A 12,046-nucleotide genomic window follows, 5' to 3' on the forward strand; every position below is an offset into this window, starting at 1 on the left:
AAGCAAAAAAAAATAAAAAAATAGAAAACGTTTTTTTTTTTTTTTTTTTTACAATATTTTCCTTGAATATAATTGTATTATCTTTAAATTTCTAATTATGTTTGGTGGCTAAAATATTATCTTAATAAATATATCTGTTAAATAAATCTGTTTTGTTTAAAAACACCAAAATACATGCCTATATTCACTGAGAAAAGGAGAAAAATATTCATTTTTGAAATGGGATGTACTCAATTAGGCTATGCACTGTATGTCTGACAATATATTGATTTTAATTACTTTTCTGTGTCGCGCAGGTTCTCGAGTCTAAGTTGTCGGTTTACTCCAAGAGAACTGTGGGCCAGAAATCAGGAAGTATCCTGTATGGCACACATGGTCCTTTACCACCATTGTACAGCGTCTCTCTCTTCCAGCTCTCAAACCAGCTGGCCTGCATGTATCCTGAGCTCACCCTGCCTCTCTTCTCAGGTCTGTGTGTGTGGCATATTTACTCATGCTTTACAAGGAAAACTTCTCAACCACATGTTTAAATGTGTCACCAAGCTGTTTCTCCATAAAAAGCAAATAAACATCTGTGTGCAAAAAAATAGACGTCAACTTCATTTGACAATCTTTTCTCACATGCAGAGGTCAGTCAGAGGTTCCCTACCACTCATCCCAATGGTAGACAGATCATGTTGACCTACCTGCTGCCATGGCTGAACAACATAGAGCTGGTGGACACAGGACTGCTCCCCCCGGCCTCTAGTCCATGCACCCCAGAGGAAGAGGCTCGTGAGCAGGCAGACAATTTAGGAATCACCCACAGACTCAAGGGCAATGGTTGGGGCTCACTGCAGGCCACCTCTCTGGTCCTAAACAACCTCATGTTCATGACTGCAAAGGTAAGAGTGATGCAATCAGCTGTAGATATGTAAGCAACAAGACAACATTTACTTAAGTGCACAATGTTCTTCCTATTGCAAGATGTTCTGGTCATCTTTAATCAAGGTTTAAGAAACATGCTTGTAATGTGTTAAGTCATGCTAGCAACATGGAAAACAGGATAGCATGATATGCTAAACATCCTAGCAGTGTGATAAATATTGTGTAATATTCTTACATTTTAAATCATTTAACAATATGCTAAAATTTACTAGCAATGTGCTAAATAGTACTAGAGCAAAAGTGAGCATGCTAGACACAGCAGGCTAAAACATGCTAGCAATATTCAAAATCATAAGCCTTCAAACTGTATGCTTTTATGAAGTTATTTTAAGCTTCAACAGTTATTTATAATCAAACTTTACTTGTGTACATGACATTAAAGCAAGATGTGTTGTTATAGGTGGACTATGGAAAAACACAATGCTATGAACGTATTAGAAATCATCCCTTTAAAATTTCATCAAACGACTCGGACATCATTTTCTGTATGGTTTCTCTACAGTATGGGGATGAAGTCCCTGGTCCTGAGATGGAGAACGCCTGGAATGCTCTTGTGTCCAATGACAAGTGGAGTAACAACCTGAGAATAACACTGCAGTTCCTCATTAGCCTGTGCGGAGTCAGCAGCGACACCACACTGCTGCCATATGTGAGCCATACAGACACACTTAGCCCACATTCAATTTATTAGCTCTGTATAATAGACTAAACTTGTACCTGACTGTTTTTAGATTAAGAAAGTGGTGATATATCTGTGTCGGAACAACACCATTCAGACCATGGAGGAGCTGCTTTTTGAGCTTCAGCAGACAGACCCAGTAAACCCAGTTGTCCTACACTGCGACAACCCACCATTCTACCGCTTCGCTGCCAGCAACAAGACCTCTGTTGTGGCTTCAGGTAAATCAAATAATAATGTTTGACGCAAGGTATTAGGAGAAACTGTAACACTTTATTTTAAGTACCAATTCTCACTATGAACTAGTGGCTTATTACATGCCTAATATTAGGATTATTAGACCGTTTATTAGTAATTAAAAAGTAGTACATATTCTGCATGATCATATTCAGTACTCCTAATTCTAAACATATAAGCGTAAGCATTAATGAGAAGCTAATTAGGAGTTTATTGAGGCAAAAGTCATAGGTAATGATATATTAATAGCAGGGATTGTACCTTAAAATAAAGTGTGAGTAAAAAAAAACATACATTTCCTAATAGATGCGAGTTCCGTTGATAAAGTACAACTTTAATAATGAAAGCAAAGAATTTGTAAAAATTTTGAAACACTGTTGAGTAAGGATGTAACGATTCACCGTGAGTCAGTTGAAATTCTAGTCAATATGCGACGATTCAAACCAGTTAAAAGGTTGAATGAATCGCAATATTTATTTTAACAGAAGGGGCGCTGTTTACAAGCGCCAGCTCGCCTTTACCTGCCTATCAGCGAAATACATCCAGCTGCAGACCCTCAGACCCACACACATTTCAGGCGCACACACAATCTAGCACACATGATCGAGGCAAACCATATGTGGTTAATGACGGATCAGTTTTCTTGTATTTTTTCTTGCTCGGGAGCATTATCGCCACCTATAATATATATATATATATATATATATATATATATATATATATATATATATATATATATATATATATATAATATACATTATTTTGTTGTACAATATATTGCATCAAAATATATTATGATAAACAATATTGTTGTCATTTTAAGACCATTTTATGCCACTCATTATATAATGCCAGAATCACAATATTGTATCACAATGCAAGTACACTCTTCCAAAGAACTCGTAATATTTAATTTTTAAGAATATTTCATTTAATTATAATCATTTTAACAATTTAATAATGAGACATTGAAATCAGAATGTGAAAATGCATATCTTAAATAAATAATAATAAATATTAACAAAAAAGTTCAAGGTAAAAAGTAATAGAGGCTGCGATTTCTGCTACCAAATCTATATTCAGTTGTCAACCACACACATGAAAATATGCAAATGTAATTTAAAGTAAATACTATAGTGTTTTTCCCCATACTAACGTCTCCAATAGAAATAAAGAGGTTGCACAATCAGCTAAAATGTTACTAGAAGTGGATTTTTATGCATAGACGATATATACTGCATCACAAAAAATGATTGAGGTCATGTTCATGTGCTGTGCGATAAGTCGATATATTGATTATTGTGACAGGCCTAGTTCTTACTTAATATTCTGTTTTTTGTTTGTTTTGTTTATTGGCAAAGGTACAACATCTAGCAGTAACACAGTAGTGGCTGGGCAAGAAAACTTCCAGGACACAGATGAGGCAAAAATCACCAGAGAGACTGAAGAAAGGTGCGACTTTCTTTATAGAACTTGGATTTTTTTTTTTTTAATGGAGAAACAGCTTGATTGCTTTATTTATTTATTTATTTATTTATTTATTTATTTATTTATTTATTTATTTATTTGTTTGTTTGTTTGTTTGTTTGTTTGTTTGTTCATCCATTTATTGGCAGATTTTTTTGTGATCGCTAAATTCTCAACCACATATGGGCTTTACACTTCTCCTCCACTGTATACATGCTAATTTGGCAGCTACTTGGTTGTCGAACAGCCAATAAATAAAAAAAAGTCAATATATTATGCACTTTAAAGCGCATGCATATTTATGTCCCCTAATATAGTTTGTGTACATTTTTCCTCAGGTTAAGCAGTGCTGCCAGGGCTCACAACCGTCTGGAATCACGTTACAGCAACAGCTCTGGAGGTTCTTACGATGAGGAGAAGAGTAAGTTCTGTGTGATAATTAATTCAGTAGCAGATTATTTTGTGGTTCAGTAGCCCTATGTGCACTTCCACCACACATGATAGGTTATTGTCAGTAATCCTCCAGATTACAAGAACAGAGCAACAGATGTTTCATAGCTATCGATTCACTGATTGATACATACAAGTGAGGATACATTTACATTTATTGTTTTACAGTTATACATTTTATCAGCTGATATCTGTACATGTGGCTCACCATTTTACAGATTGTGTATATACTACCAGCACTACATGCTCACTAGCATTGCTTGTTCATATTAAGGAATTACTGCATGCATGTAATTGTATGTCATCCAGTTGTGCTTGTAAAATTGTTTGCTTTTAGTGTGAGAGCTGCCAGCTTTTGTCCTGCTTACATACCTGTCATGACAGCAGATTGACGGGTTGCAGGATAGAATGTATGACTGGATGATGTGCTCAGAATTATTGCACATTGGCTTGACAGACTGAAAAATGAAAAATATTAATCAAAAGTAATGAATTATTATAAAAAAATGAAGTGCTTTTGTTTTCTTGAAAATTATTATAATTCCTCATTATAATCATTGTAAGATAATATTTGAATTCTGAATTGACTTGCCACACAGGATTGATTAAATGAGTAAATTAGATGACTACATTTAAACAATTACAGTAATTTAATAATATTTTATAATACTAGAAATAGCAGGAAAGCAAATTTTTTTTATTCCGACATTACATTGAGACATTTAGCAGACGTTTTTGTACAATATGACGTAGAATTGAGGAAGTATTACCAATTAAGCAAGAGACAATACACAGTGAAGAAGTGAAAAAGTGCTAATTATACAAAAGAACTGTTATTGCTTGAGAATTAAATGGAGGAGTGTTTTTCTTTTTTAATTTAGAGAGAGAAGAGTGGTTCAACAGGTGGTTTGTCAAACCCACTCACCTGTGTGAGGCACAATCAGAATTATATATTAAAAATCATGGCATAATTATTTAGGTTATATAAACTCAGCTATATTCAACTGCAGATTTAATGCTAATTGTATATAAAAATGTTCTATTCATTGATTTTCGTTTACATCTATACATTAGGGTCCTAATGAGCTTACTTTATGACAATGCACAGCCGATTTTTATTTTAAGCTAATTATTATGTGTGTTTGTGTTGACAGATGACCCTCTGCCCCCATATGCTGCCTGGTTGATCAGTGTATTGGAGAGTAACAGGCCTCAGTCTCTTCCTATGCCTGTAAATGGAGGCTGTTGGGCTCCACTTGTTGACTACCTGCCCGAAACCATCACCCCTCGAGGACCCCTTCACAGGTATCTAAGCATTTCTTGCTCTCTTGACTTTTTTCACATTTAAGGCATGACTGCACATAAGATTTATTAAAGTTCTTAAATGCACAGGTTATTTTTTTTCCTTTTGTGGTCTAAGTTTTACAACACTCCAACAAATTCTCCTCACTCATAGAATACTCACAAAATATTTACACAGACATGCATGGATTCACTATGAACTTAAGGAGTCACTGTTGTTCATATGCAGAGGATGGATTTTATTAACCCAGTGCCATAAAACTCACTTGTGTTAGTTTGCTCTAGCGTTTGACTGCAGTTAACTATAACTCGAGTTTGTTGACATAAGAGAAACTGTTGTTCCGTTTCCACAACAACAAGGATTCCTACCAGCATCGTTCTGACGTTGAGGGATTTTTTTGGGAGGGATGTGCGGACTGCCATTCATTATAAGGCAGTACAACAGCATTTTTGAGATTTTTATAAACCATATGTCAGGTTAATCAGATCTGTGCCATCTGACACTGACATCTGAACATTAAGATATACATTAAAGGTTCAGGAGTTATTAAAAATATGAGCAGAATTGCATAACAGAAATACCTGCTAAAATGTATTCAGTTTGGGTGTATGCGGGACAAATGAAGAGTCCTTCTCTCTGTAATTAAATGGATATTTAAGTAAATGATCCATAATCACAGTTACTGTATGTCTGGTGCAACAAGATTTCATTTTAGGCCTTTTGCCATTTTAAAAGATATAATTAAATAACAATGATTAAAATAAGACATGAAATCAAAATAAACACCATTTCTTTCCTTGTGATATGTAAAAGTTTTTTGTTTTTTTTGCGAAAAAGACACACAGATACGCTGTAATAGTGTAAAATAGGCTAGTAGCTATGAATAAAACTGTTTGCAAACATAATACACATATTTTAGTTCCTTTCACTCTACAAGAGATAAAATTTTATTATCTTGCTATTGCAAACAGCGCCCCCTCTGTTAAAAAATATTGCGATTCATTCAACCTTTTAACCTTAAATTGAATGATATACAGAACATAAAATAAATGAAATATGAACATAAAACACATAAACTATTGTAACATTTATTATTTATGTCATGTCTGAAGAAATTTATTTAAAGTGAAACTAAAATAATGACATGAGGGCAGGCTTTTGTGAATGTTTTGCTTTTGTAACATTAATTGCAATAATAACAAGACGCTTTACAATTTAAGTTGTTTTACGTGATAAAATTTGACTCATATTCTGGAAAACAAAGTATATGCACAGATCGTAGCAGATGCCGTGACTAAGGGTAGTAATGTAACTCTGCTCTTGTGTGTGTGTGCTGACAGGTGTAATATAGCTGTGATCTTCATGACGGAGATGGTGGTGGACCACAGTGTGAGAGAGGACTGGGCTCTACACCTGCCTCTGCTTCTTCATGCTCTTTTCCTGGGTAAAAATTGTCTTTCTTTTCATTTCTATTAAAATGTGGGGAAATCCCTGAGCTAAGTCTCAACCCTCCTTAGCTAAAAAAAAATAGAGATATGAAGGAGTGTGTGTTTTGTGTCTGGATGTCTGCGTGAGAATGCATGTCTTTGGTGTAGTCTGTATAGTGCCCACATTCTCCAGCGTAACTCAGCCCAGCCGTCTGTCTGAATAACACAGCACAGCAATGCCAGAAATGTGAAAAATGTCTGTGATGGAAAATTAGGTGGAGAAGGATAGACGGAGGGGGCTGGCAAAATGCCATCTACTCTTAGCTTATCTCTCTCAGACTCTAAATGTCGTCAGGACCTCCTGCCCACAACACATTTCTTTTTTTGTCTTTTGACTAAAGGCATCCAAGTGATATTTTATTGTTCAACCTATAAATATCCGCTTGTTAAGTCATGATGTATTAGTGACGTATGAAATACTGCTTCCAGCTCCATGCCACTACTCATTTGAATCAAGAAAACATTTGTTTATGGCCAATTTTTTTGTCATATCACACATTAAAGTGATTTTTTTTATAAAATCATAATGTACACAACAGTCTCTGGACTTACTGCATCACAAATACCAAACTTTTAACAATTTATAAAACATTAATCACTTTCTGGCGATCTGATATTAGGCATGGACATATATATTGCAATCGTGATTATTGAAAGTATCACATCGCTTTATAAATGTTTATTATTACCATTACCAGTCTTTCCATACAGAATTGATAGAGCGCTTGAACTCAGAAGCCGCTTCGTGTGACGTCACACTTAACAAGCGGATAGAGAACAGTGACTGAGCTGTTTTTGTTTCAGTTTGTTTGTTTTTTGCTCAAAATTAAATTTGAAAATAATCAGACTGAGATTTTAAATTAAAAATATTAAAAATATAAAGTTTTATTTTTTTGTTTATTTGTAAAACTTTGAGAATATTTATTGATGAAACCATGGCCTTTAGTGATTCATAAAATGCAAGTCAACAGTTACAAGTACTACCAGAGTAAAAAAAAAAAAAACGATATATATATATATATATATATATATATATATATATATATATATATATATATATATATATATATATATATATATATATATATATATATATATATATATATATATATATATATATATATATATATATATATATAGGCAAATTATTACCCATGTCCCCTATGGATACAGTAAGGCATTATGAAGAGAAATAGTCCATCTGTGTGAGAAATTAAATGTTAAATGAATAACTAAGGACCACAGCTTCAGTTAAAAATGTTCTTTAAGGATCTACTAACAGTGCTTCCCACACATAGGGTTTACTTGGATGGGCCGTCCAGGTATATTAACAGCCGCCCAAGTATATTTGGTGACACTTATTTTTTAACTATTATCGTCCTTTTACCTTTTTTTGTATCCGCCCGATAGACAAACATCCATGTTCGATTATCCAGTGGAAATTCTTCTCTTGGCCTACACGTTTCCTACTTCTTGTTGTGTGTGTGCAAGAACTGTCAACATTCACACAGACAATCTCACATGCTCTACTGGGACCCACAGATATGCACCTTTTTGGGACTTAAAAATGCATCTGGCCCGGGTTTCTAAATCTCCTAAAATGTCCAGGATTTTGGTTTCCCTTTCTAAAGTCGTTGTTTGTTGGTTAATTGTATGCATTTTTGCATTGCATTTTTATTATAAGCCTGATTTACTTTTGCTTGGCTTCGCAGCTGACAGCGCGTGCACAGCCGCAAGAGCAAAAGAAACATTATATAATTAATTATTTGATCTAAATGACTCAGATAAACTTTTGTATATACGCAGAGAGGACAAAATTACATCTAAATTGGCTGCAAAATATTTTTACACCATTAAAAAGGGTTAATTACCTCTACACTTTTTATTCTTGTTATTATTATATATTTTTAAAGATATTGTCTGTTTTTATTCCTTTATGTCATTTCTTATTTACTGTTTTTTTATTTAATATTGATATTACATATTTTATACATATCTAACATGCTTTGGCAATACTGTACTAAATGTCAGCACCAGATATTACATATCAGCAGGTGCACATGGCTTCCCCTGAATAGAGTAAAAGTAAAATAAATTGTGGATTTCTTATTTCTACAGTCTTTTTTAAACCTTTTAAAAGAAACAGTGTAGAACAGTGTCATAATAAATAAAAACTGTTAAAAATCACTTTTTTGTCACATGTAGGTAACAATGTGGCATGGGTAAAAGGTGTGTTTCAATCCGGCTACCAAAGAAAAAAAAAAGTTTGTATTTGGTTGAACTGTCATTCAATCATTCATTCATTCATTCATTCATTTATTCATTCATTTTCCTTCGGCTTAGTCCCTTTATTCATCAGGGGTCACCACAGCGGAATGAACCACCATTTTATCAGCATCTGTTTTACACAGCGGCACCTTCTAGCTGCAACCCAGTACTGGGAAAGAACTGTCACTCATCAAGCATTATTTCAATGAACCTCTATTCAGTCATCAACTCGCTCACTATATACTTTAACTTATTCCCTGCTTTATCAGGGGTCTCCACAGTGGAATGAACCATCAATTACTCATGCTTTACTGGCATGTGTTGTGCGGATGCCTTTATTGCCACAACCCAGCACTGAGAGCACACGCACACACTGTCTGATTCTTACACACACACTCATACAATATGGACAAATTAGTTTATCCAGTGCACCTATACCCCTATGTCTTTGCACTGTGGGGGAAAGCAGAGCTCCGGAATGAAAAACCCACATAAGAAGAACATGCAAACTCCAAACAGAAGTGCCACCTGTTTCAGCTGGGACTCGAACCCGCAACCTTCTTGCAAGTGAGGCAATATGTTACTCACTAAGCAATCGTGCTGCAACCTCAAATCACAAATTCCAAAAATATTTAACTTCTGTGCATGTAATAGATCTGACAGGTGAATCTGCACTCTATTATTATTGTTGTGTTAAAGTAACCGTGGGAATTCCCTCTGAAAGCAGTTGAGTTCAGTTTCCGAATGTGTTTCATTCCTGTCTACTTCACTAACTCCTGTTCTATTCAGTTTGCATCAGTTCAGTTCATTTACCTGTGCATCTCTGTCCTCTCAGGTTTGGATCATTACCGCCCGGAGGTGTTTGAGCACAGTAAGAGGTTACTCTTGCATCTTCTCATCGCCCTTTCCTGCAACAACAACTTCCAGGTCATCGCCTCTGTCCTGTTGCTGACCAGAGAGATTGGCGACAACAAGACCCTCACTGTAAAATCCAGCTACCAACCTGAATACGTCTACACGGGTACAATCAGTTCTTGACCCAGGAATACAAACTTCGCATATAGCCTGACACTAAACACCCTGTTTCCTTTTGATATTAGCATGCTGTTCCAATGATTCAATCACAAGTGGTCAGTTTTCATTGAGCAACTTTGTGTTTAATAAACGTCTTCTAAAATTGGGTTGACCAAGAATACACCAGTCATAAATACCTGTAGATTAGACAGACTTCACATGTAATCATTCGCTCATGTGTATTTCATGACTACACCACCTGACAAAAGTTTTCTCATCTATCCAAGTTTTACAAACAGTAAATAATAATTTGACTTCTAGTTGATCATTTGGTATCAGAAGTGGTTTAATGAAAAGCAAAGGCCTCTAGATTACTCTTGTTTACCAAAGTAAAATATGATCATGCCTTGATTATTAATTATTTATTTAGGACAGTAAGGTCTGACTTTGCTTAGACAAAAGTCTTGTCACTTAACAGAAATAATGTACAGTATAGAATATAAGGTCATGGTGCAGTGAAAAAAGATTTAATATTATGTATGACTTAGATGAGCTTAAGGCCTGCATCTATACATCTCTCCAATGACTCAAATAACTTATTAATGAAGTCATCTGGAACGGCAAAGAAAACGTTCCTGCAGGACTCAGAGAGAGTTTATCAATTCTTTGTATTCATCTTCAATTCCTCCTCCATCTTACCCCAGATATGCTCAATAATGTTTATTTCTGGTTACTGGGCCTGCCAATCCTGGAGCACCTTGACTTTCTTGACTTTCAGGAACTTTAAAATGGAGGCTGAAGTGTGAAAAGGAGCGCTATCCTGCTGAAGAATTTGCCCTCTCCTCTGGTTTATAATGTAATGAGCAGCAAAAATGTCTTGATACCTCAGGCTGTTGATGTTGCCATCCATCTGCAGATCTTTCGCACGCCCCCATACTAATTGTAACCCCAAACCATGATTTTTTCCTTCACCAAACTTGACTGATTTCTGAGAGAATCTTGGGCCCCATGTGGGTTCCAATAGGTCATCTTCATTATTTGTGATGATTGTGTTGCAGTTCAGCAGATGATTCTTTTGACAAAACTACCTTCTGCCACTTTTCCAAATGATCAACTAGAAGTCATGTTATTATTTGTTGCTCTTACAACTGGGATTGATGACAAGACTTTTGTCAGATAGTGTAGTCTTTTTTTAAAGAAATGTGTTTTGAAATGTGCATCTTTTTATTTGATGTTTGATGTAATCTCAACTGAAAAATGAAGATAGGACGAGACATTGAGTAGCTCCTCCTCTTTAAAAAAAACAGCCAATAGAGTTTTGTTTTTATCGCAGCTCTGCCAGTGAAAATGGTTGAGCTCAAGTGCATCAAATGAAAAGCAAATGAGAGCATCTAGAAGGGGACGGGACATGTCAGATACCAGAAAGCAGATAGTAAAGATTTATTGGTCAAGTTTCAGTGAGAAACTGAAGCATGAGGTAAATTGAAAAAAAAAAAAATGTTGATCCATTTGTTGATGTTTATATCAGTTTCATATTTTCTAAACATTAATGTTGTCCCTGTTTTGGATCACATTAGCTAACAAAGATCCTTTAAAATTTACAGACTGAATCTAACATGTACATTTTTTATTTTATTTTAATTTCACAGGACCTTTAAAAAGATGCATTACTTTCTCCAGCTGATATTGGCATATATTTAAATGCATGTGCACCTTAATAAAAAAAGTTAAGAATTCTTAGAGATGTGGATCGGTGCTGCACATTGCCTTTGGTTTGTGATGGGCTTTTGACAACCCATAACGATCACATTCAGTCAATAGGCTATGATTAGTTAGTCTTTTGTGGCTTTCTGTATGAATTTGAGCACATTTACACTTCAAGAGCAATCCGACTGCTTTTTTGACTCCTCATGAAAGCAGTCAAAAGAGGATGACTATAAATGGTTTAGATCAATGACTGTAAAAAATATTTAGATATTTTAGGTTTTTATAGTGAGGAAGTAGGGAACTATTATCAGGCTAAACCCCAAGGGTTAGGATAATGATTTAACTCTCTTTGGCATAGAATGCAAATTATTTTTGGCAGCTGTTTGTCTTTCTTGCTTTGGAAGAGACTGACATGGAGGTAATTAGGCCAGACACTATGCCAAGTTCCATTTTGCATCATGACTGAGGGTTTTCTGGCATTTAATCTTTAATCCTGCATGCCACCGA

General features: G+C 35.1%; 2 protein-coding genes across 23 annotated transcripts in view; one reads left to right on the forward strand and one right to left on the reverse strand.

The window, feature by feature from the left end:
• The window catches only part of LOC147842141 (uncharacterized), a 1,078,568-nt gene that overhangs the window by 296,330 nt on the left and 770,192 nt on the right, over positions 1 to 12,046 (reverse strand). The gene's annotated exons all lie outside the window — the stretch shown is intronic.
• fryb (furry homolog b (Drosophila)) overlaps positions 1 to 12,046 on the forward strand; it is a 127,751-nt gene that overhangs the window by 84,297 nt on the left and 31,408 nt on the right. For all 22 annotated transcript variants that reach the window (XR_015501329.1, XR_015501331.1, XR_015501330.1 and 19 more), the window contains 9 exons: positions 297 to 468; positions 628 to 884; positions 1,430 to 1,576; positions 1,659 to 1,827; positions 3,205 to 3,295; positions 3,649 to 3,731; positions 4,915 to 5,065; positions 6,404 to 6,507; positions 9,654 to 9,839. Coding sequence is in view for 12 of the 22 variants with exons in the window: in XM_087271042.1 (XP_087127168.1) it covers positions 297 to 468; positions 628 to 884; positions 1,430 to 1,576; positions 1,659 to 1,827; positions 3,205 to 3,295; positions 3,649 to 3,731; positions 4,915 to 5,065; positions 6,404 to 6,507; positions 9,654 to 9,839 (1,360 nt within the window). In the remaining 10 variants the exon portion in view is untranslated. The remainder of the gene's footprint in view (positions 1 to 296; positions 469 to 627; positions 885 to 1,429; positions 1,577 to 1,658; positions 1,828 to 3,204; positions 3,296 to 3,648; positions 3,732 to 4,914; positions 5,066 to 6,403; positions 6,508 to 9,653; positions 9,840 to 12,046) is intronic.

The sequence above is a fragment of the Danio rerio genome, chromosome 10 (assembly GCF_052040795.2).
Source record: "Danio rerio strain M-AB ecotype USA chromosome 10, GRCz13ab, whole genome shotgun sequence".
Classification (NCBI taxonomy): Eukaryota; Metazoa; Chordata; class Actinopteri; order Cypriniformes; family Danionidae; genus Danio; species Danio rerio.